This window comes from Myotis nattereri (genome assembly GCF_964212035.1).
Source record: "Myotis nattereri genome assembly, chromosome: 14".
In the NCBI taxonomy this organism is placed as follows: domain Eukaryota; kingdom Metazoa; phylum Chordata; class Mammalia; order Chiroptera; family Vespertilionidae; genus Myotis; species Myotis nattereri.
Window position 1 is genome coordinate 7,588,806 of NC_138089.1, and position 26,021 is coordinate 7,614,826.

Consider the following 26,021-nt stretch of genomic DNA (forward strand, 5'->3'; position numbering starts at 1 on the left):
ACCTCATTAAAAATTAAAAAGTTCTGGGTTTTTTCAGTACGTTTCCAGTCTCCTGTGGGCTGCGAATCTCCCAGAAGATGTAGAAGCCGAGTTTCCGCACTCGTTGTCCTGACGTGTGGGCGTCTTGCCAGACGTGCTCTGTGGGCGTCCCTCACGTGTGGCTGTTTGCTGAAACCTCAGTATTGAAATGCCTTTAGGGATAAGCAGTCAGGGGCAGCCCGTGCCTCGGCCCCCTGGCAGCCGCACTGCTCCCTTGAATTTAACTTAAGTCTCCGGCCGGGAAACATCCATCAAGTTCTGAACTGCCTTTTCTGAGTAGCCCCAAGTTTGGAATCATACAATGGGCACTCTTTCATCGGCTCTAAGGGCAGAATGTTAGGGAGGGCTGCCCTAAGTCATGCATGCGATCCCTCATTTTCCAGCTGACGTGTCCGTGACAAGGAGTGACATATCCATGACAGTTCAGGGAGACAAGGCCAGACCTAAAGCCCCCCGGTCTCCCGGCCTCTCTCAGAAGGACTTGTAACTTACACCTGTAGGGAGGCCCAATGGCTCCTGCTGCCCCCGGGAGTGTCCGCAGGCAGGGGATGCCACCGTGCTAAGTGGTGTTATCAGTGGAGTGGCCCCACATCTAATATTAGTCAGTGGAGGAGATAGCTTAAGGGTGAGAAGGCAGGACATGAGCTCTCGCTCAGCAGTGCCCTGGAATGCCTTCCTTTTTCTCACTGCTCAGCCCCATTCATTCTCCAAGATTAAATGCCTCCCGTGGGTGAGGCACTGGCCCAGCAAGGGCTGCGATGGGGCAGGCGGAGTGTCCGGTCTTCCTTTATGGCTGAGCCCAATCCTTCCTCATCCTTCAGAGGGGCCGCAGGGAAAGGCACGGCTCTGGATTCCCAGGAGTTTGAGACCAGCTCCCATCTGCTGCGGGTGGCCTTGCGCCAGTTCCAAGCCGTCGGGCCCGCAGGTCCCTTTTCTTGAGGAGGTTTGCTGTGAGAACTGACCGAGGGGAAGCGCCTTGCAGGCGGAGACTCGGACCTGGGAGTTTGCGTCCATGTCCACTGAGTCCCGTCTGTCGCGGGGAGATGCGGTGTTTGTTTTTACCGCCATAGTCATTTTTAAGTGCACAGCTCAGTGGTATTAAGTACATTCGCATTGTTGTGCAGCCACCACTACCACCCTCCACAACTTTTCATCTTGCAAAACTGAAACTCTGTGCCCACTAAACAGCAACACATCTCATTCCCCTCGCCTCTGGCCACCATCATCCCACTTTCTGTCTGGACGGATTTGCCTTCTAGTACCTCATACTCATTCATACTCATCTTTTTGTGTTTGGCTTATTTCATTTAGCATAATGTCCCCAAGGTTAATCCATGTTTTAGCCTGTGTCAGAACTCTCTCTCTCTCTCTCTCTCTCTCTCTCTCTCTCTCTCTCTCTCTCTCTATACTAGTGTATGTGTATATAAATATATATACATATATAAATGTAGATATAGATATTAAATATATTTATATTGATTTCAGAGAGGAAGGGAGAGGGAGAGAGAGATAGAAACATCAATGATGAAAGAGAATCATTGATTGGCTGCCTCCCGCATACCCCTACCAGGGATCAAGCCGAAACTCGGGCATGTGTCCTGACCAGGAATTGAACCGTGACCTCCTGGTTCATAGATCAATGCTGAACCATTGAGCCACACTGGCCAGGTGGAATTCCCCATATTTTAAAGTTGAATAATATGCCATTATTGTTGTATCTATATACAACATTTTGTTTATTCATCCATCCATTCATGGGTGTATTCTTCTACTACTTCCACTTTTTGGCTTTAAGAATAATGCTGGTATGACAAGGCTATGCAAGTACCTCTTTGAGACCCCAATTCAATTTTGGGGGGAAGACAGATGAATTAATTATATTCCACCATTCACTGGGGTGGGGGTGGGCTAAGGATATAAGAACGTAAGGTGAGAGAACCAAGATGGCGGCATAGGTTAATGCCGGAGTTTGCTGCCTTGAACAACTACTTAAAAAGTGAAAACCAAAAAACGGAAGGGACATCACCCAGAACACAGGAACGCTGGCTGAGTGGAAGTCCTACAACTAGGAGGAAAGAGAAACGCATACGGACACTCAGAGGAGGCGCAGTGCTGAAGTCAAAGTCTGAGGTGCGGAGTGCGCGGAGCGGGCTGGCGGCGGAGGGCGCGGTTGGCGTTTTCAATCCGGAGGGAGTCGCAGACTCTGAGCTCCAGATACAGGCAAGTCTTTAGGGACCCAGACTCAAACGGGAGAAGCGGGACTGTCTGGCTTCCGTCAGAGCGAGTGCAGCTTTCTCTCCGAGGTTTGCAGCCATTGCTGGGACTCAGAGAGGCAGAGCCCCTGGGGACAGGACTGAGAGCCGCCATAACTACTCTCTCAGGCCTATCCTGTTGATCCTGTGCAACCGGCCCCGCCCAAGCCCTGCACAAAGGCATTTGCCAGATAGCCTCAGGCAAAGGCTAGATTAGCACCTCCCTAGAGGACAGAAGTTCTCTCACTGCTGACACAGCTGATTCTCATAGCCACTTGGCCTGGAGGTCAAACCCTCCCTGGAATTAGCTACAACAATCAAGATTTAACTATAAGACGGCGAACAAAGACCACTAGGAGGTGCACCAAGGAAGCATAACAAAATGCGGAGACAAAGAAACAGGACAAAATTGTCAATGGAAGATATAGAGTTCAGAACCACACTTTTAAGGTCTCTCAAGAACTGTTTAGAAGCCGCCGATAAATGTAGTGAGATCCTCAAGAAATCTAATGAGACCCTCGATGTTATGATGGGGAACCAACTAGAAATTAAGCATACACGGACTGAAATAACGAATATTATACAGACTCCCGACAGCAGACCAGAGGAGCGCAAGAATCAAGTCAATGATTTGAAATGCGAGGAAGCAAAAAACACCCAACCGGAAAAGCAAAATGAAAAAAGAATCCAAAATTGCGAGGATAGTGTAAGGAGCCTCTGGGACAGCTTCAAGCGTACCAACATCAGAATTATAGGGGTGCCAGAAGATGAGAGAGAGCAAGATATTGAAAACCTATTTGAAGAAATAATGACAGAAAACTTCCCCCACATGGTGAAAGAAATGGACTTACAGGTCCAAGAAGCACAGAGAACCCCAAACAAAAGGAATCCAAAGAGGACCACACCAAGACACATCATAATTAAAATGCCAAGAGCAAAAGATAAAGAGAGAATCTTAAAAACAGCAAGAGAAAGAAACTCAGTTACCTACAAGGGAATACCCATACGACTGTCAGCTGATTTCTCAACAGAAACTTTGCAGGCCAGAAGGGAGTGGCAAGAAATATTCAAAGTGATGAATACCAAGAACCTACAACCAAGATTACTTTATCCAGCAAAGCTATCATTCAGAATTGAAGGTCAGATAAAGAGCTTCACAGATAAGGAAAAGCTAAAGGAGTTCATCACCACCAAACCAGGATTATATGAGATGCTGAAAGGTATCCTTTAAGAAGAGGAAGAGGAAGAAAAAGGTAAAGATACAAATTATGAACAACAAATATGCATCTATCAACAAGTGAATCCAAGAATCAAGCGAATAAATAATCTGATGAACAGAATGAACTGGTGATTATAATAGAATCAGGGACATAGAAAGGGAATGGACTGACTATTCTTGGGGGGGAGAGGGGTGTGGGAGATGCGGGAAGAGACTGGACAAAAATCGTGCACCTATGGATGAGGACAGTGGGTGGGGAGTGAGGGCGGAGGGTGGGGCGGGAACTGGGAGGAGGGGAGTTATGGGGGGAAAAAAGAGGAACAAATGTAATAATCTGAACAATAAAGATTTAATTAAAAAAAGAAAAGAAAAAAAAAGAAAACAAAACAAAACAAAAAAAAAGAACGTAAGGTGGATATTCTAAAACATTGGATCTTACCTAACAAAATTAGTACTTAAGGTATTTAGTACTTACATTAAAAATACCATTGACATGGAAAGATTATAACCATATAGGACAGTGGTTCTCAACCTTCCTAATGCCGCGACCCTTTAATACAGTTCCTCATGTTGTGGTGACCCCCAACCATAAAATTATTTTCGTTGCTACTTCATAACTGTAATTTTGCTACTGTTATGAATCGGAATGTAAATATCTGGTATGCACGATGTATTTTCATTGTTACAAATTGAACATAATTAAAGCATAGTGATTAATCACAAAAACAATATGTAATTATATATGTGTTTTCCGATGGTCTTAGGCGACCCCTGTGAAAGGGTCGTTCGACCCCCAAAGGGGTCGCGACCCACAGGTTGAGAACCGCTGATATAGGAAGTGGAGAAAACAAAAGTATACATATTATCCATTCTTAAAAAAAGAAAAAAAAGAAACAACACCTGCATACCAATATATTCAGGCACAGGATACAGATCTAAAACCTGGTTTGCTGATTCTTTTGTTCACACAGTCCCATATATCTATTCTCAATATATGTGTACTTTTTATTTAGTTTCTTATACAGTTAGACACATGTAGAACTATACGAACATCGTATACATTTAAGAATGTCCACAGACGATGTTCGCACAGTGCTGCCCGGGGCCCAATCTTCCTCCCCCTCCAGCCAGTTGGCCTGTGGCTCGGGTACAGGTTCTCGCCTCTCCTGCAGGAAGCTGTCCGGCCAGGGAGGCTGCGCCAGGCCAGAGCCCGAGGGGCCCGGCCTTGCTGCCTGCAGCCGGGTCCATTCCCTTGCATCGTCCAGTTCAGCTCACCAGGATAAAACTGGGTGCGGGTTTCTCCCTGAAAGCAAACCCACAAAAGGGGAACACGTCAAAATGAATGCAAGTGACGTGTTCCAACGAAGGGGAAAAACTAAGGACCAATAGGAGTTCTGAGGGGGCAGCGCTGAGCTTGCCCCCAGGTCCCCCTCGCGGCCACTGTACTGGCTAAGTCACTGCCACCTCTCAGCCTGCCCTCGCGGCCACTGTACTGGCTTAGTCACTGCCACCTCTCAGCCTGTTTCCTCCTGGAAATATCAACAGTGTCAGTTCTTTTTGCATTTTTATTACTGAGGTCCGACAGACATATAACATTTAGTGTCAGGTGTGCAGCGCAATGATTCAGTATTTGTGTATATGGCAGTACGATCATCACGCTGAGTTCAGGCGCCCCATCGCCGCACATGGTGACTTCCGCATTGTTTCTCGTGATGAGGACATTCCAGGTCTGTCCTCACCTTTCCACACGCAGCACAGCATTCGGCGCTTGCACACCTGGCTCCTGGCAGGGGCGGGGAAAGGGGCTGTTGTTGCTGTTGTCATAACGAAGAGCTGCCTCGGGTGGTGGGGACAGAAAAGTCTCCAACTTTTCTTCTTCTTTGCGTGTGAACGTGTTTTCATTTATCAATGAAAATGTAGTGCTTTAGTCAGAATTGTTTTGTCATTTTGTGTGTTTTTTTAAACTCAAGAGCTTAGCATAGTGACTTACTCCTGCACTGAATCCTCTTTCAAATGAGTGTAAAAGCTGTGGAATACTCAGATGCCTGACAGACACGTCCCAAACCGCCCGGCTGCTGTGGCTCAGAGGTTAGAGCGCCGTCCACATACAGAATGGCCTTGGTTCCCAGTCTTGGGCACGCACCTGGGTTGCAAGTTCCATCCCAGGCCCCAGTCGGGGCGCGCACGTGCAGAAGGCAGCCAATTGACGTGTCTCTCTCCTCTCGCTTTCCGCCCCCCTCTGAATTTCCATCTGCCTTTCCACTTGATAATTCCTCACAAGTGAACCCAAAAGATGTTATAGGTGTCTGCTGGGCGGGGCTGACAATCCAGGTGCAGCTGGACTGGGGGACCCCTGGGCCCTCGCCAGGCGCTGCTGCCTGCTTGTTCCTGGCAGTGATGCAATGCCCTCCACACCAGCTGACCCTGGAATCCCGCTGGGTTCGAGTCCCAACTCCACCCTGAGCAGCTGTGTGGGCTTCCACAAGTCTCATCACCTCTTTTTTTTCTTTTTTTTTTTAATATATTTTATTGATTTTCCACAGAGAGGAAAGGAGAGAGAGACAGAGAGTTAGAAACATCGACGAGAGAGAAACATCGATCAGCCGCCCCCTGCACATCCTCCACCGGGGATGTGCCCGCAACTCAGGCACATGCCCTTGACCGGAATCGAACCTGGGACCTCTCAGTCCGCAGGCCGACGCTCTATCCACTGAGCCAAACCGGTTTCGGCTCATCACCTCTGTAAGTCTCAGTTCTTCCACCTGTAAAATGGGGGTGGTGATTTCGCCTGTGAAGAGGATTGTTAAAGTCACCATGTCGCATGCTTAGCTCAGTGCCTCATATGCTGTAAGTACTCCAAACTGCGGTATCTTTAAACCGCCACTGACAGCACAGTGAGGGCCAGTGCTGTGCAGGAAGTGACTCTCTGGACCTATTTGGGTTCTCAGTTTCCTCTCCAGGAGTGAGCTGGGCCATTACACCCATCACTGCCGTTTGGTATCAAAACGAAACTCAGTCTAGTTGGGCTTTTCAGATACAGGCTGGCTGAGACATCCGCATGTATGGCATTTGGTGTGAATAGAAGGTAGCAAGGCATCAAACCATTCAGAGTCTCCCCGAGCTAAGGGAGGGCATTTGGGGGTGACTTCTACATCCCCTCACTGAGACACACTCAGTGCCTTTCGTTTGGTTCAAGAAGCACTGAGTGACAACATGCCACGGACTCAGCCTCTTGTCGGTGCTCCAGTGGCCGATGCGGTTCATCCGGTTCCCTGGGTTCAGGAAGGACACGTTGAGTCACACAGGCAGGAGGAAGGGATCAAGCTTCGGGGCTGTCAGTTGACCATAAATAATTCTCACTTGTCCAGTAGGAACTTTCCCAAGAGAGGAATAGGTTTATTTGGCTTTACATTCTCTTGTAGGAAAACACTGTCTGTTTGTTTTTCTTCCGTGTGTTCTTCTTTCTAACTCTAGTATGAGAGGGGTGTTTTTTTTAGTTGTGGTAAAATATACATAACATAAAATTTACCACCTTAACCGTTTTTGAATGTATAGTTCAGTAGTGTTAAATATATTCACCTTATTGTGCAACCAACCTCCAGAGCTCTTCATCTTAAAACCTGAAACTCTGCCCATCAAACAACTCCTTCATCCCCTTCCCCTTAGCTCCTGGCATCCACCATTCTACTCTCTGTCCCCATAAATTTGTAAAATATTTCTATTTGAAATATTTACAGATTTTCATGTTAACCGGCTCTTCAGCATAAGTCATTCTTATGGACTGTGTTTCTGCTAAAGGAGTTGAAAGTTCAAAGTAGATACATTCGGAAGCCCGGCGAGCTGGCTGATGCTTAGGAAAATCTCTCATCGCATTTTCATTATCATTAGGTATCATTAGAGGCTTAAAATACAGTTTGGTAGCTGATCCCTATCCAGCACGCTGATGGACAGAGGACTGTGTCCTCTGTTAGCCGTCAGGCCCCAGGCAACAATGTAATGGCGAAGGAATTCCAGCTGCGAGGTGCTGTGGTTCCCAGGACACCGCCGCTGTCTTGCACCTTTGGGAGAGCGCTGGGTTAGGAGGGTCCGCGGCGTCCACGGCTGGTCCTGGAGTGGGGAGAGCCAGCTTCAAGGCTGGCCGCCCCCAACACTGAGCTCTCGGGCGGATCCCAACACGGCTTACTCCTGGGACTTGGCAGTGGCCTTCAAAGTTCTTTTCCCTTGTGGTTCGTCACCAACCCTTAGGGTTGCCAGATTTAGCAAATAAAATTACAGGATGCCCACTTAAATGTGCTTTTCAGGTACCCCAAATAGTTTTTTAGCATAAGTATGTCCTAAATGTTCAGTGGTGATAATCGCCCAGCTCGTCTGAGCGGTAATGATCCTCCCCGACCGGCCTGGAGGAGTCTGTGGGGTCAGTGCGGTGAGAGAAGGAGCATCCCCCTCCCCGCCCCCCAGCAGGGCGGTCGCCTCCTGGCCGTCTGTCCTCTTCCTAAGACAGCTCACTACCCCTGTTTTCATGACGAGGCAACCAGGGCTCACACAGATTAGTGCATCTAAGACCCCAAAACTCCCTGGAACCTGGAGACGTGGGACTGATCCGGCTCGGCCGCCGGCTTGTTTCCAAGCCGTGGAAGCTTTGCGGTGGCCTGGCCAGCCCGGAAATGTGCTCACACCTGCACCCGAGCAGGAGCTGCATCTAGTGGAGACCAGGGGGCCCTCCCCAGAAGGAGTGGGGCGCCCCTGCCGCCAGCAGAGGCCGGGGCCGTGGCTTCTGTCACCTCTCAGCGCTCCCTGTCCGCGCCCCGAGGGAGAGACCACAGCCTGACCTGGCCCAGGCGCCTCCGCGACCCTTCCGGGCTGCGAGGGGCGTGGCCTGCCCGCCGCCCGCCCCGCTCTGGCCCCGCCCCTGGCCCCGCCCCTCCCGCCATGGCCCCGCCCAGGCTCCGCCCCGCCCACCGGCTCCGGCCCCTCCACCGCGTCCTGCCACCCCTGCGCCCCGCGCGTCCCACCGGCGGCCCCAGGACCAGCCCCGCGCTCCCCTCCAGCCGGGGCCTCGGGTAAGTCCTCCCCGGCGGGGTCTCCCCGGCTGCGAGCTGCGCGCTGGGCAGCGGGGCTGCGTGGAGGGCGGGAAGGAGGAGGCGCCTCATCGGCGGCCGTGGGTTGCCCCGGGCGGCGGCGTTCCTGCTGGGCGCTGGCACTGTCAGTCGTGGCTCTCGGCGCGGCGTGGATTGGCGCCCCCGCGCTCCGCCCCCGCTGGGCTGAGTGGGATGACAGCTCGTTCCGCGACCCCCCCCCACCCCCCCACCCCCCGTCCCGGGCCCGGGACCCTGTAACAGGCACTGGTCTGGTTGGGAGCTTACTGTGGATTTCTTTGTCAGTATACAAAGTTGGGCATCAGGAACCCCTAGGAATGAGTAGAGAGACATTGACTGTTAGAACTCCATAGGTGTTAGGTCAAGGAGATAATAAGCGAAGGCCACATTCCCGGACAACTGAGAGAAATGGGGTTTTTTAAAATACATTTTTATTGATTTCAGAGAGGGAAGGGAGAGGGAGAGAGAGAAACACCAATGATGAGAGAGAATCATTGATTGGCTGCCTCCTGCACGCCCTCGACTGGGGATCGAGTCTGCAACCTAGGCATGTGCCCTTGACCGGAATGGAACCTGGGACCCTTCAGTCCGCAGGCTGACGCTCTATCCACTGAGCCAAATCAGTCAGGGCAGGATTTTTTTTTTTTTTTTAATTGAAAAAGGGTGATTTGAAGGCGTTCTGGCCAGTGAAAAACTCCTCTAAGTAAACTGATAACATACCTGAACTGCTAATGACCAAGCTGTGGGTCATGCTAGTAGATTAGAGGATATTAGTGATCACACACAGTAACCAAGAACCTTCTGGACCCAGCTCGGGGGCTTTAGCAGACACGCTCCTCTCACTGTTGTGATCACTCCCATGTCCCCCGCCTTCGGGATCAGGCAGGACTTGGTCGGGCAGCACAGGTGCCTCGCAAGCAGAGGTAAGGCGTGGCTTAGCACCAGGGTCTGTGCAAGGCCACACCCGAGACTGGCGAATCGCTGACTCCCAATGTCCCAAATCTGTCATTTATATGGGGCACGGCATTAAATAGGGCTTCCAGTTGTGACAACTTGCCCAGGTCCTCAGGTGTCCCTTCTCATAAACTTTTATTTAATTTCTGCTGATATTTAGGCTGCAGGTTAGATTTTATTCCGAGTGTTCCAACAGGCAGTAAGCGTGTTTACGTGTGCATGTGCATTTTATGAAATACGGACTTTGAGTTATGCGTATGTGTGGATGGAAGAAGACTGCAGTCCCAAGTTACATTTTAAACGTCTCGGTTTATTTCTCTCCATGAAAGACACCACGTTCCCACAGGCATTTGCACTGGGTCATTATATTTAATGCATACTTTTTAGGCACCTTTGCACTGGGTTTTATGTAGGGAAGAGCTTTAGCTTGACAAGGAAAGGGAAGTTGGGGGCTTGGGCCTTTTTTCAAACCGTCTTCACAGCCTAGGGATGCCCCACACCACACAGAGTCGGCCACCACGTCCTGGGGCCCCAGGGAACATGGCGATTCCTTTGCTCCAGGAAGCCTAGCGCCCACAGTTTGCTTTCGCCTCCAGCCCCTTGCTCTCCAGCCTCAGAATGGCAGGTGGCTGATCGTCACAGGGAACCAGTTCCCAAATAGCCACAAACAGGTGCACGCATTTGCTGGGAGTGGCTGTCTGCTTCCAAGGGTTCCAGCACACACAGGGGTGGCCTCGGCTTTGCCAACCATGTGGCTTTCTCAAAAATGACTGGGGTTGGCACATGCCTCCAGGGTTTTTTGAGGTCAGTAAAGAAAAACAGCAGGCCATGCAAGGGGGCTTGAGAACACCAAAAGGAATCATGGCCGGAAACGTCGGTGCAGCGGCTGAACGTGGGTCCTGGGCCGTTGCTGCCCGGAAGCTGTCACAACCGGAACGGGGGTACCTAAAGGAGAGGGTGGGCCTAATCAGATAAAATGCAACCAGATAAAAGCACATTCTTCGTGTGACAGCTGAATTCCTGCTGAAATGATGAACAGCAGTTTCTGGTCTGGTTACTGAGCAGGAGCAAGTGTTTAATTCTCTCTGGTGAGGACCTGGAGCAATCAGTCCCTCTTGGCAATTCTGGTCAAGTGCATCTTTAAAATAGCACTTCCACTGCCATTAGAGTCAAGAATGTTCAGACAGGGCGAGTGCGTTTACTGCTGGGGAAAGGCGGAGACATCCCCACCAGGGCCTGCTCACCTCCCCCACCAGGGCCTGCTCACCTCCTGGCCACTGTCAGGCCCTCCCTCTGGGTTCCAGATGCATCTGAGTCATGGAAGCCCAGCCCCCTTTCTGCCCTTGGGGGCTCAGTGGATCCACGTGGCCTCAGGCTCCAGGCAAATTCCCCAGCCAGGTTCTTCCCAGGGCGAACAAATGAACACTCAGCTACTGTCTGTCACTCAAATGTGGAATCCTGCTTGGTCCTAAACAGTGCAAATGCCGGGATTAACTTTAGAATAATGTGCAGTGTTTCCAGCACCTCACTGCACCCACAGCCAGATGCGATCAGGGTTTCTGTGTGAATTATGTCACACAGAAGAATGCATAAAACTTGTATATAGAGTGTAAGGGACAAATTGGATAATGCACGGGCACATAAGTACACCCAGTGAGGAACGTTGCTGTCAACGTCAGAAACGTTCAGACCTATAAAGAATTTTTATGAGTTTATTTGAGCTAAACCATTGACAGTTGCCAGGAAGCAAAATCTCCACAGATTGAGATAATGCTCTGGAGAATGGCAGTTTTGCGCCTTATTTTATACATTACAATCAAAAGAGGAGACATTGCCCTAGCTGGTTTAGCTCAGTGGTTAGTATGGGACTGAGGGTCCCAGGTTCGATTCTGGTCAAGGGCACATACCTCAGTTGCAGGCTCAGTCCCTAGCCCCAGTCTAGGGCACGTGCTGGAGGCAACTAATTGATGTGTCTCTCTCACATCGGTATTTCTCTCTCTCTGTCTCTCCCCCTCCCTTCCACTCTCTCTGAAAATCTATGGAAAAAATATCCTCGGGTGAGGATAAAAAAAAAAAGGAGGCATAAGTGGGTTACGTGAAATCCACTGGTGATAGATGAGTGAGGTGGGAGAAAGCAGAGGGGGGTAACCTCTGGGAATTGGATAAAAAGTAAAATGATAGACACATACTTCTTTTACACAGGTGGGTACAGGATAGTTCACAGTCAACAATTAACTCAATAGCAAGGAGGGGATTTGTGGTCTCCACAGGGGTGCCTGTGCTTTGAGGGTCGGGAGGGGGAAAGGAAAATTACTTTGACATTTCAGACATGTTATCGTAGATTCAGAAAGACAATGGACAGGCTCAGTTAAGCTAAAGATTGACCTTTGTCAGGGAAGATGCCTGCCTAGGACATGACTACCCACCATAAACTGCTTTTAGTTGAAAAGTTTTCATTTCCGACCATCCTTTGAGGTTACTTTAGGTCTCTGGGTTTGTGCAGCCACTACACAGGCCTCCCCTGAGCCTGTCAAGTGAGCCGTGGCCCCTTTTTGTCCACGTTGCCAAGACCCCATTCACTTCATTGCGTACTGCACCCTCCCCTCCCCGCTCCCCCAGAGGTGCTGACTCTATGGCACGTATTTCTGGTTTTGCTTTCTACGTGTGTCACCTATGCCTCCTCTGCAGGTCCCTTCTGCTTGTTTGGGAACTTCGTGTGCATGGCACTGTGGTGTCTGTGGTATTTTGGCTCTTGCGTCTTTGCTGTGTGAAGCTCCTCCGTGTTGCGGTCACACTGCAATGCTACCATTCCCACTGTTAGGGGATATTTGGGTTGTTTCTTTGATGTGTCTCATGGTGGACAAAGCTGCTATAAACCTTGCTCTTTTGTGTAAGTTTCTCAGAGGACTATCCCTAGGGAAGGATCCCTGGTCCCAGGGAATGCAGGTTCCCACATGACCGCACCCGTTGCCCTACCCACCAGCAATGGGTGCGAGTTCCTCTTGCCCATCTTCATGTGAACTGGGTATCGGCAGAGCTTTGCACGTTTGATGGTCGGGTGTGTAATGGTGACCACGGAGGGTTTGTGTGCGTTTTCCTGTGTTCTCATGAGGCGGAAGACCGGCTTCTGTCTGTCGGCCGTTTGGATTTTCCTTCTGTACACTGCTTGTTGGGAGGGCTAACCGGTTTTCCTGGCAGGCTGCTTATTTCACCCTTCTCTGGATCCTGTTGGAGCTCTCCCTTTTAGGGTGCAGCTGTGTCCACAGCTCAGTTCTTCGATATCCGTGGGGGCTTGTTTGAAATGGGGTACTGAATGGGTTCTTATAGGAAAGTAATGTTTTATATTCATAGGGAAAGTCTGTCTTGTAATAGCACAAATAGCCAGGTTCGGAGGAATAATAGGAACCTTTTTCTAATACAACCTTTGTATCTAAAAATACAAAGAATGAGTGAGTGCTGGGCTGATAAAGTTCCCGCGGACCCAGATGAAAACACACATGTGACTTGTGGTGATGATTAACAGAAAAGAGTTGTCCTTCCGTTACCATTTTAGAACATATTCAGGGATTTACCCCCCATAAAAAACTGACAAGCCAACTTCTTTGAAGTACAGAGCATAAAAGAAATGATTGAGAAAAATAAATATCATTACTGGGAGTTGACAGGTGACCTTTAATATGAATACATTGGATTGTGATATATTTTGGTTTTCAGGAAGCCCAAACCAGTTTCCCAAGATTGTCATTGTGGGTCGGCCATACTGCTCAGATTTCAGTGAATGGAGAGATTGATCTTCTGTAAAAACAGGAGCCAAGGGACTTCATTTCCTGCAGCAATTTGTGAAGCCGGATCTCTCACCTGTAGGAAGGGCCACGAACCTGGTTTTGAAAGGAAATGTTGGCAGGTGCAGAGCATGGTGTCTCCCGGCCAGGTGACACTCGGCTGTGTTCCCACTGAAAGACGGGGAGTCTGGGGACAGTTTGCTCAGTGGGTCAAGAAGCTTGGAAACCAGAATCAGAAAACTAGCTTCTGTAGACAGAGAAGGAGAATCACTTACCCCAAACCTGACCACGTGACGAGAGTGACCACGTGACTTCCTACTTCAGCTCAGCACAGTGTGGGCCAGGCAGGCCTGTCCGCAGGCCGCGCTTGTTTCCGTCTCCTGTCCCCTGTAGCAGTGGGTATATGAGTGTTGAATGAGTGCTTCCAGGGCAGGGAGTGCTTGGGGCGGAGAGGGGTTCAGTGTGTGCTCCTCCAGTTGGGGGTTCATCTCTTTCACTATCATGATTCACGTTGGGGCAAACCCCAGTGGAGCTAATGTAGATGCCTCAGTGATGGAATGTAAAGATAATGGGTTCTGCGTTTTCATTTGTAATTAGGAGTGAGGGTGACTATGCCTTGCAGGAGGGGAGGATGTTTATGGCGGCCGGCGCTCTAGGACCCGCTCTGGGGTCTGTCAGGGAATCGGGGATTAGAATAGATTGGTTCTGGTCTTGGCCTTCAGAGCCAAACAGGCTGGCTTTGCCTCCTGGCCTCTTCACGCACGTAGCCGCTGTGAGACACTGAGCAAGGGGCTTACCTCTCTGACGCTCACACTCGCACCTGTCCAGCGAGGTAACAATAGTCCCTACAGCTTGGGAAGAGCTGTGATGAGATGCATGTGAGGTAGGAACCTCCCCCCCCACCCCCACCCCCATCCCCTCCCGCCCCCCCCACCCCCGCCGTCCCCGAGTGCATCGCATGGTGCCCCGCTCTGTAACTCTCCACAGAGGACAAAGGTACGTCGCGATGGGAAGGAGGGAGTTCCTCATCCTCAGCTGGGGAGCACTAGTTTGCTCAGGATTTTGAGTAGCTGCTTAGGGACTTGTCCTGGGCTCTGACAGGCCCTGGAGAGCCATGCCCGCTCCTCCTAGACTACCTCCTTGAGTGGCTGGGGCAGGAGAGAGCACTTGCCCTCATACGGTGCAGGCCCAACCAGCTCTCCCTGCTCTCCCTTCAGTGAAATCCCATGACACCACACCCTTCTCTCTGGATAAGCAGAATTTTGCCATTTTAAATCATTAGATAACAGCTGACCTTGCATGGGGTGCCTTTCAGTTCACTTGGTGCAATGTCAGCGATGCCCTGGGTTTCCGTGGAAACACACGTTCAAGTCACCTATTCCAGGGATTTCTCCTCGCAGCTCTTCCCATGCAGTACGTGCTATTATTACCCTCGTTGTGCAGGTGCGGGTGTGAAGGTAAATTTTAGAGTTATAAAAAAATAACAGAAGGTCTACCTAAATCTTTTTATTGCAATGGTATCTAATGTAAAGTCTACATAAACCTTTTTATTGCAATATCTACCGGTAACATGAAAAATGAGCGATACTATGTGAATGGTTTTATGATAACCAGTATTCCAACATGGTGAATATTATGTATCCACTAAAGATAATTATGAGGCTACTATAGAAAGGTGGAGAACGTATTTAACAAAATTGGAAAAATTCTGTATAAAAATAGAATATGAAATGTGCACAATCCTATATAATAAGGAGCTAATATGCTAATTAGACCGAACGGCCGACCTTCCAGAATGACCTTCCAGTTGACCAGTGGGCGTGGCCTCGGGGCGGGAGGCGGGGCCTCGGGGCAGGGCTGAAGCAGCCGGGGCTTCGAAGGCCGAGCCCCTTGCACAAATTTCGTGCATCAGGCCTCTAGTATAATAATAATAATTATGTAATAATAGAGATGCATACAGGAAATATATAGTGAAAACAGCTACAAGTTTATGGGGAGAATAAGGAAGATGGGGTCAAGGTAACGTAATATGATTATTTAAGTTTTTTCATCTTTTTAAACTTTATAATATCAAATGCGATGGGGGTTGTCAAGTTAAGAGCTAGCTCTGGTTGGAGACCAGCGCCTTGTGTGTGTGGACAACATTTACTGGAGCCCAATGTGCTGTAGCTGTTTGTCAGGTTTCATCTGGTGACTAGTTTGGATAATATTGTCGGGAGCCATGACTGACATTACTGTATTACTCTTCTTTTTAGTGATGAAAATGCCAGGAAAGATTTAAGGACACTCTCCGCCTTTCCAACCAGAACTCTTCAGGAGCACCCGTCCCTTGCTTACTGGTAAGCCCGAGCAAGGCAGCAGGCGGCCCGCCTCTCACAGCTCCACGAGAACAGCAGGCTCTTCCGGGGAGTAAAAGAAATATAAGTGAAGACAATATCAAATTGCCCATCAATGTGTCAGAGTCGCCGTAAGTAGACGGTGATCCTTTCAGTGAAAGGATCTTTGCACAGTCCCTGGAAATCCTTGTTCCAAGATGGGAGTCACTTGTCAAGAGCCGCCGGCTGCGTGCCATCGTGCTGAGTGAGGAGGGCCTTAGGGAGCGTTGGTGAGCACAGTGCCGGTGGGTGGGTAACACGGCCTGGCCTGCGTCTGGCGGGTGCAGGGGAAGCGCTATAAAATGCAGGGTGCCCTGGACAGAGGTTTTCTTAATAACCAGAAATAGTTTCCTCTGTGGCCAGAAACCGATGTATATTTTGAATTACTTTATTTGGTTGTATTTTAATGAATCCATTTTTCACATAACATTTCTTCTATAAAAGTACTTTTTCCCCCCCTTTGAATTACTTACATCCATTACCTGTAACTTTATTTTTCTTGGTTGAAGGCTCCAAATCCTAAAGATGGTTTTCTTTTCCACTAAAAACTGATTACAAGATAAATACTCACCACCGATAGTGTTAGGAGGAAAGCTGGAACACAGTTCCCAAATAAGCAGTGAACGTGAGTACTGAGGCTGCATCGCACCCTCAGTCTGGAACCTTCTAAACGAATCATCATTAAGTAATAGTTTTTTAGGAAAGAAAGAAAAAAGACCAATGGCTATTGATGACCAGATGTAGAGAGACGAAAACATGTACTCTCCTAGCTTCCACTTGCAGTCTGGCTGAGAAGCTACCTGCCCGAAAGTAGGACACAGCAGCTGAATGACGTCCAAGGCTGCTGGGCTTCAGCCTGTTTCTCCCCAGTTAGGCCAACGTTTCATCCAAGACAATAATGAAGGATTTTCTCCCAAAACACTGTGTCCCCAAGTAGTGACAATAGAGCATTTTAGATTGAACACGGACTCAGAAGCAGTTTTAATTCTTTGTAAATCTCTCTGAATAATGTAAGGAAACTGTCTTGAATACCTAATACCCATTGAGCAACAGATATTAGTTTTTTCATTTGATAAATTGATATTATGTTTCTTTTTCTAATAAATTAAGTTTTAAAAACATAATAAATTATATGAATATATTATATATTAATATTAATGTTATTAAATTATATGAATACATTGTATAAAATATAACTTAAAAAATCGTGACAAGGTAGTCAAATGCCTGAGGTTTGAATCCTCCAGGAACCTACGTCTACAGAAACACCCCCCAGCTTCTCTCCCAGCCAGTCGGGAAGGCCTTCCCTCTGGAGTTCCTCAAGCAGCCACCCGGGGGGTTTGTAACGAGTCTGTGTCTCACATAGTCACACGTCGCCGTCTCCTTGTTTTGCAGTGAGGACAGGGTCATTGAGCATTATTTGAAAACCAGAGGTCTGACCCGGGGTCAAGCTGTGGTTCAGTAAGTATCCATCTTTCCTCTGGCTGAGATATCAATGAATGTCTTCTGTTTACAGAAGCCTCTGGCACGATTTCTGTTGTGTAGTTTGTGTGTCTATTGTCCTCATCTGATTACAAATACCTTACCATGAATTATAAAATGTCTTGGCTCGTTCCACATTTGTGTCATCAGTTCAGATGCTATCAGTGTCAGGCAGGTAACAAAGCTGAGGAATATAGGCCAAGTGTGGGGCGATCAGGAACGGTGGGGACTGTGAACCGGGGAGCTTTCGCCCTGGGCAAAGCTACTCAGCTTCAGAACTCATGCATAGTGTTACCAGGTCTGCTGATATTTTCCAAGAAAAGCTGGAGCTTCTGGTTTTTAAATCCCATTTTAAACATTGCAAAGTAATTTTAAGAAAATTTTAATGCAACATGAGCCTGTCTGGAGGCCATGTTTGGTTGCCAGGTTTGTGACCCTACTTCCAGTGGAACACACAACGTTGGTGTTAGATAATCTGTTTCTTCATGCTACTGAGAAAGGCCATGTTGATATATTTCTGCACTTTCCACTCTTAGAGTTACCATCCATTTATTAAGAATAGTTCACCAGGGGCCCTGGCTGGGTAGCTCCGTTGGTAAGAGTGTCATCCCGATAGGCCACGGTTGCAAGGTTCAATCCCCAGTCAGGGCACGTACAAGAGCCAACCAGTGGCCCTGGCCAGCTGCTCAGTGATTAGAGCTTGTGGACCAAAGGCTCTCCTGGGTGTGGGTTCCATCCCTGGCCCCAGTCAGGGCGGAGGCAACCAATGGATGTGTCTCTTTCACATTGATGTTTCTCTTTCTTCCTCTCTCCCTCTCTCTCCCTTCCCTCCTTCCTTTCCACTTTCTCTAAAAAAGGCAATAGAAAAAATATCCTCAGGTGAGGATTAATTAAAAAAAAAAAAAGAATCAACCAATGAATGTAAAGATAGATGGAACAACAAATCAACATTGTTTTTCCCTCTCTCAAAAAAAAAAATCGTTCACAAGCTACATTAAAATTTTAGAATTATAAAAGCTAAATTTATAATTATAAAAACTAATGTTGCATTTTTGGTATAGTAATTGCAATAACTTTTATGGCCATAGAAGTTTAAAAAACAAAGCACTACTGAATCTACTGAATATAGGTCAGGTCATGTGAGAACTGAAATTTCCCCTGTATCCTTATATCTTACAGTAATCTCTGTTGTTTTGTTTTGTTTTGTTTTAATTGATTTGAGAGTGACAGAGAGAAACATTAATTTGTTGTTCCACGTTTTTATGCTTTCATTGGTTCATTCTTGTATGTACCCTGCCTGGGTATTAAACTAGCAACGTTGGTGTATCAGGACGACACTAACCAACTGAGCTCCCTGGCCAGGGCCATGCTAGTCTCCTTTTTATCATAACACACTTTCTGTGATCTTCAAGGTGAAAGTCAGAAGTTAGTGGTTCTGAAGTTGAATCCTTGACATCTTACGTCATTATGCCAATTTTCTGAAATGAAATAAAGAAAGAAAGAAATACAGGAGTAAGTGTCCCTGAGGGATTTTAGGTTAGAATATTATGAAGTCTCCTTGTTTAAATGCAGAGTCATTTTATTTCCCGTGGTCATTATCACTGTGGCTCCAAATAAGAGACTGTCTAACTTGGTTCTTAAGGCTCTGGACCAGAGGTGGGGAACGTCCGGCCTGTGGACCGTGTGAGGCCCGCAGAATCATTTGGTCTGGCCCCACCAAGGCCTTAGGGCTGAGTTAATTGTTTGACCAGATTTAGCAGGCTAATTTTCTTTTTGTTGTTGTTGTTGTTGTTAATCCTCACCCAAGGATATTATTCCATTGGTTTTTTAGAGCGAGTGGAAGGGAGAGGGAGAGACAGAGAGAGAAACATCAATGTGAGAGAGACACATTGATTGGTTGCCTCCCACATGTTGGGGGCTGGGGATTGAGCCTGCAACCAAGGTATGTGCCCTTGACCATAATTGAACCCGGGACCCCTCAGTCCCAGGGCTGACACTCTATCTACTGAGCCAAACTGGCTAGGGCTAGCAGGCGAATTTCTAAGTTGATAATTTTGTATGGCTGGTGAATGATGTTATAAATATGCAAGTGGCCCTTGGCAGAAAAAAGGTTCCCCACCCCTGCTCTAGACTATAAAATTCGGCTTGGTTGCTAGAATCCTGGCTGTGCAGTGTAATTGCTGCATGACCTTGGCACATTTACCTAACCGCTATGTTCATTTACATGTCGGCTATTTGCTTTTAAAAATCACCAAATTGCCCTGACCAGTTTGGCTCAATGGATAGAGCGTTGGCCTGCGGACTGAAGGGTCCAGTTTCGATTCCAGTCAAGGGCATGTACCTTGGTTGCAGGCACATCCCCAGTGGGGGGTGTGCAGGAGGCAGCTGATTGATGTTTCTCTCTCATCGATGTTTCTAACTCTCTATCTCTCTCCCTTCCTCTCTGTAAAAAATCAATAAAATATATTTTTTTAAAAATCACCAAATTATTGGTTACAAAGTCCAGAGCAATTAATCTTCAAATGCCATTAACAAGTTCCATCAAACTGGAACCTCAATTCTTTGTAGGCTGAGAGGCAGTCTTACACAATTTAGTCCACTCCATAAAGCCTTCGAGGTACACAATAAATACTTGTTGAATTAAAAACAGCAATGGTAGCACTGTTGCTCTAATTTTTACTTGGGGTGGGGGGAGTGGGCATATTTTTAAAAATCAGGTTTTCATACAATAAACTTTGTCCTTTTTAAGTGTATATTTCTGAGATTTTCAACTTAAGAGTTGAGTATATATTTCTAAGAGTTTACCACAATTAATAATACATGGAATAGCTTTATTTTTTACTTCTTATGAGAATGACCCAAAAGTTGACACTCATTGCTTTGCATTATTAGGTGCTTAGTGTAAGAAATACTTGCAATTTGAATGTATAATACAGTACAATATGCTTCTAAGCCATAGAAATCTTAATATCCAGAAAATAATATTTCCTATAACTTTTTGAAATTGAAGTTTTCTTAGTAACTTCCTAATATTTGGATGAAGTAAAATATATTACTACTTGGAATGCTTTATTTTATTTCTACTTTAGTCAAAGACATTTATAATGGAAAAGTAGATATAAATTGTATTTCTTTCAATCACTTTCCCCAGAAGGGCCCTCTATTTTAATAAGAGGTTATAATATATTCATTTTCCACAGGTATATGAAAATAGTAGAAGCTCTACCGACCTACGGAGTCCATTATTACGCAGTAAAGGTAAATGTTTCTACATGCAAGGCTTTCGTGATGCCCATGTCATTCTGTGAGTTAGGAACACCAGCTTTATAAAATTGTATAAATCATATGCATATATATGTAAATTATCTAGAAATTTGAGCATTGAGAATAAATTGATTTTCTTAAGGAAAAAAAGCTCGATATCTTGTAATTTTTAGCAAATTATAAATCATATTTTTGTCAAATACTTGCTGTGTTCAAATGTTTTCCCAAAGCCTCTGTTAGTCCTAAGATATTCAGATCATTCTCTTGACACATCTGTTTTATTAGCTATTCCTACTTAATTTTTCTCTTTTCCAATGGTTTACCTTTCTAATGATACCAGAAATTCATTAGATAGTGCCTTTGTGTGAGAACCATGCACTCTCCAATGTCTTTTCAGTAGCTTCATAAAATCCTCGCATTTTTTGTAGGATTTGCAATGCAATTTTCCATCAGTACGCTTTGTGTTTCTGTAGTGTTTTCAGATGTTTATAAGCAGGAGAGAGTGACTAAGGAGCATGGTGAGGTGAGAAGAGATAAAGTGGGTTAAGAAGGGAGTGTTGTATGAAAGCAGAATAATTTTATAATTGATCAATCTTGAGTAACTCTTTAAATTCCAACAATGTTTACAATTCAAAATGGTGGGGAATTGGGTAATAAATACCTGCATAATGGGATACCCTGTACTAAATACGTGTACTAATGCAACTTCAATTTCTACTGATTCCTGGTTTGTTTTCATATAGATATATGTTCCAGCCTAAGTTTTCTTTCCTTATGTCAATACACCCTATGCTTTCAAGACCTAAAAGATAAATTTATGAAAAAAAAATTCCTCCCCTCCCCATGTGTATACCTCACAGGCATTATTCAAACATCCTGTTTTTCAGTATTCCCATGTTCACTATTAAGTGTATTACAAACATCAGGACTTAGAACCACTTTCTACATCTTTGGAAACTTCCCTGACCTTTGTAGCTGGTTACTAATCAAGAGAACAAAGAGCTTTCTTTCTTTCTTTTTTAAATGTATAACTGGGTTTGTACTTTGGATTAATTCTTAGTTGAATTACTTACATTTCATTTCTTCTCCAAATGTGTAATCCAAGCAGTAATGCTTTGGTCTGTTTGATGGTATTAATAATATTGGTCTGTTTTGACTTAAAGGTCTTATTTGAAGAAACTCTAAGAAGGCATTTTAATAACAAGCTAGGTTCTTAAGTACTGTTTTGTTTACCAAGACAGCTTGACTTTGACTTGCGGATACTTGTTAAAGGATGGGCCTGGTGAGCGCTAGGCCACAGCCAGACGACTTAACAATTAGGTCTTGGTTCTCATGCTTTCCCATCTTCCAGGATAAACAAGGACTTCCTTGGTGGCTTGGAATCAGCTATAAAGGAATTGGCCAGTATGACTTACAAGATAAAGTGAAACCTCGGAAAGTAAGTGTGAATCGCTTCCGACTCCTCGGAGCACCTTGAGCTGTTCTAGGGCTGGGAGCGTGGCTTTAAGGGACACAGAACAGTCTTGGGCAAAATCATTGGTTAGTGAAGCGTTGGGTTCCGGGAAGGCTCCGGTTACGCGTGAAGTGTGTGTACAGAGGTGAACTCTGATCACAACCTAGTTCACAAGTGCATGCAAGGAGGTTTCTGTCTGAAGTTAGGGTGAACAGGATGATGCCATTTCTTTTATTAATTTATATATGCACATAGATACAGATACATATTTAATTGGGTGGCTAAACAGACGGATTAATTGTAAAGACATATGAAGCCAAAATTTCTGGTGCCATTACCTCGAAGTAATGTGGTTATGAGTGATCTTTTTAATGCTCTTGCTATTTTTGCTCATCTTTGTCTCCCAATTTTCCATGTATGTTTTTTGTGAAGAAAAGTAAGTTATGCGCTGTTTCGTAAAGGGCCACATTCTGTCTGGTGTGGGTTTTTCAGAGCTAATAAGTGACATTATTTTCAGTTTGAAATTGGATGATGAAGCTGTTTCTCTCGGCCCAAGCACAAGCAGACAGTACGTGCTTGCCTGGGTGAGAGCTGGTGAGTGTGTATGGGTAACGTCAGCTGCCCGGCCTGTCGGTATCCTAAGGACTCAAAGGCTTGTGCCTTTATGCAAGTGTCCTTTCAGCTTCCACCCCTGCTCACAATCTTCCTTGCAGTTGAGAGAATAAGTAAAACTTATTTTCTCCCCATTTTATGGTGGTGAAACTGACACAGACAATGCAAAAGGGTGGGCGGGGCCACCACAGCCCTCCCATGCCTGGCCAGCTCGCCGATCAGACCTGTTGGGCATTGAGGCTTATCCAAAAGTATCAGTACAAGTATTAGGGCATTATTTTACACCCGAGATCCGTCCGAGGGAGGGGCAGTAAGAGGGCATGTGTGTAATCATACAAACAGGACTTTGTCTCTTTAAGCCCTGTGGCCAAGATCAAGGGAAGTAAGGACTACTTGAAAGTTTGCTTCTAAGTCCAAATTAGAAAAGAGGGGGCCATATACTTTTTTCAAAATCATTTTTATGTACACTTATATATTTTAATTTTTCCCCAAAGTTATAAATATTCATTGTAGAAGAACCAGAAAAAGCAAACACTACAGAAACAGGCCAGTGAGGGCAGGAAGTCCTTCTCGGTCCCCGGGACCCCCGTGATGGCCAGTGTCAAAGGCGTGTGTAGATGGTCCGTGTGCACTTTCTCAGTGTGTGTGCTGCGCTTTTGCAGCGGAAAAGAAAGCTGGCTGCGCACAGACATGCTCCGTCTTGTTTCTTCAGGCCTCTTTCCCTCTTTGTACCGCACCAAGCGTTCCATTATGAGGAAGCAAAATGTATTTCACCAACTCCCTCTCGATGCCTGTTACGGTGTTCCCATTGCGGGAGGGCGGGCTGGAGCTGAATCCCAGCCAAGGAAACAACCAACCCCTAGTTTATCTATTTTGTAAGATCAAATGATGACCAATCATGTCTTCTTAAGGTAGGCCTCAGTTGTGCTAATATATTTTTTGTTAACTTATTTCTCCCTTTAATTTTACTTTAAGAAATAACATGCGGCCCCAGCCGGCTTGGCTCAGTGGATAGAGCATCAGCCTACGGACTGAAGGGTCGCAGTTTCGATTCCAGTTAAGGGCACATGCCTCATTTGTGGGCTCGGTCCCCAGTAGGGGGCGTGCAGGAGGCCGCCGATCAATGATTCTCTCTCATCATTGATGTTTCTACCTCTCTCTCCCTCTCCCTCCCTCTCTGAAATCAATAAAAATATATCCAAAAAAAGAAAAAAGAAAGAAATAGCATGCAGGAGTCTTGCTGGTTTTCAAAACTTGCATGTAAAATATAACTTCAGTTGGCTCCCAAGTCATTTCTTAGCTAATGTGGCTGATGAAGTTGAGCCTCCCACCACCTGCACATGCTTCCCCTGAACACAGCCAGCCTTCCCCCCAATAACGGGACCGGAATGTGCACAGTGAACAGTGCAGTTGGTCTGCTCATGAGCCACAGGCCTTTCTTGCCCTTCACAGTTTCATAGAAATGGGTCAATACTGTGTGACACTGATCATAATCAGGTGAGCTTATCCATTCCAGAGTCTAGACGGGGGTCAGAAGCCACTTCCTCTTTTCGGTTTGCGGAGTTTTCCTGTTTCACTTACAAGACAAACCATGGAGCTCCACCCTAAACGGGCCATCTTGTGTTCATCATTGTCTTGCCTTCCCCTTCTCGGTTACTTAAACCATGTCCACTCTGACATTGTTTGCCTCCTTTCTTCCTGTTAAACCTGACAGTGGGCTTGGCTTTCGTATCTTTATTTCTCCACAGCCCAGCAATTTAAGGGCTTATTGAAGGGAGGCTGTTTTACGAGTCCCTGTCCTGGCCCAGTTGGCACAGATGAAAAATGCATCCCTTAAAGAGTGTGAGAGCAGACTCATAAAAAAAGGTCGCGCTCCAGCTGTTTGCATGGACCTGTGCGCAGCAGTTACCAATGGCCCAGCGTGAATGAAGGTCAAATTGGCCAACTCGAATGAAACAAAGGCTGGAATGGGAGGCCTTGGACATGCTCAGCCTCTTGAACCACATGCCTGCCATAATTATATGGGGTGAAAACAGGCCAGAAGGAGGGAGATTTACCAATAACAAGAGATGCCAAAAGGCTGTTTTGAAAAAGGGTTGGTCCAAATCCACAGGCTGAGTCCTGTGTCCTTTCCACATAATGTCTGTCCGTTCTAGCCGGAGTGTGGGGGCCTGTGTTTGTCTTCCCTCCGAGAACGCCAGCAGGTGCCCTTCATGTATTTTGACTGTCAGGCCTTTGCCAGTCATGGGCCAAGCTGCCTTCAGTTCTGTAGTAGGCTGGTGAAGGGAAGAGTTTGGGGAGCAGCCCAAAGCCTGTCTCTGATGTCTATTTGCTGGGTAACCTTGGACACGTTGCTGACTCTCTCTTTAAATGCAGTTTCCTCATCTGCACAATGGTAATGCCACCAAACGCCCAGGGTGGTTATAAGAATGAGGTGAGATTACTCAGCCATCACTCAGTAACCAGTAGTTGTTAGCGAGGGAGAGAGACACAGAGAAGGAAGGAGGAACATTCTTGGATCACTGTTTGGATAGACGATGACCCAGCATTGCTACAGACCCACAGCCCTTAAGCTCCACCACTGGGCCACCCTCAAAGTTTTTGTTTTCAGAGCCTGGTAAGCACTCCGCCTCTCCCAGTTCATTAGCAACAATGCCCTACTGCATGATGCAAATTAAGAGAAAATTTAAAAATTTTAAACTACAAACCACAAAAATTCAGGGCATTAAAAATCCAGGGCATAAGCAGTTTTTCTTTTTAATCCTCCCTTTGGGCACAAAATGTGTCACTGCGAACTCTTAGGGAATGTGGAAGCACACCAGAACTCAACGGCATTTCAAACGCAGAACATTTGAACTTAAAAATGATGAAGTTTTTTTTTTATTTTTTTAATATATTTTATTGATTTTTTACAGAGAGGAAGGGAGAGAGATAGAGAGTTAGAAACATCGATGAGAGAGAAACATCGATCAGCTGCCTCCTGCACATCTCCTACTGGGGATGTGCCAGCAACCCAGGTCCATGCCCTTGACCGGAATCGAACCTGGGACCCTTCAGTCCGCAAGCCGAGGCTCTATCCACTGAGCCAAACCGGTTTCGGCTGAAGTTTTACTTTAAAAAGAAAACACGCAGACTTGTATTTCTTCTCGGCTTTTATGGTTCATTCAGTACTTCAAGGAAAATGTCTGTTTTTCACAAGATGCAGACCGGGGGGTCAGTGGCTGATCAAAGTCACGCCTTGACTGCCTTATACCCCCGCGAGGAGTCCCACCTGGGACCAGTCAGCGATGAGGAGTATGCTTTTTCAGATTAGTATCTTTCTGCATTATGTCAGGTTGAGAAAGTCTTACAATCGCCCCGGGCATCGCAGGGTGAAGAGAAAAGGTTCTCAGCCTTTAGTTAACTGGTTTTTAAAAAAACTGTTGGTATAAAAAAAAAAAACCACAAAAAAAACACCTATTGGTATATAAAAAAATAAGTAAGTAAAATAAAA

General features: G+C 46.5%; 1 protein-coding gene across 2 annotated transcripts in view; it reads left to right on the forward strand.

Annotated features, from left to right (window-relative positions):
- The window catches only part of FRMD4B (FERM domain containing 4B), a 199,495-nt gene that overhangs the window by 142,620 nt on the left and 30,854 nt on the right, over positions 1-26,021 (forward strand). For both annotated transcript variants that reach the window (XM_081106188.1, XM_081106187.1), the window contains exons 8-11: positions 15,598-15,681; positions 17,113-17,178; positions 20,400-20,457; positions 21,815-21,901. In XM_081106188.1, the coding sequence (XP_080962314.1) occupies positions 15,598-15,681; positions 17,113-17,178; positions 20,400-20,457; positions 21,815-21,901 (295 nt within the window). The remainder of the gene's footprint in view (positions 1-15,597; positions 15,682-17,112; positions 17,179-20,399; positions 20,458-21,814; positions 21,902-26,021) is intronic.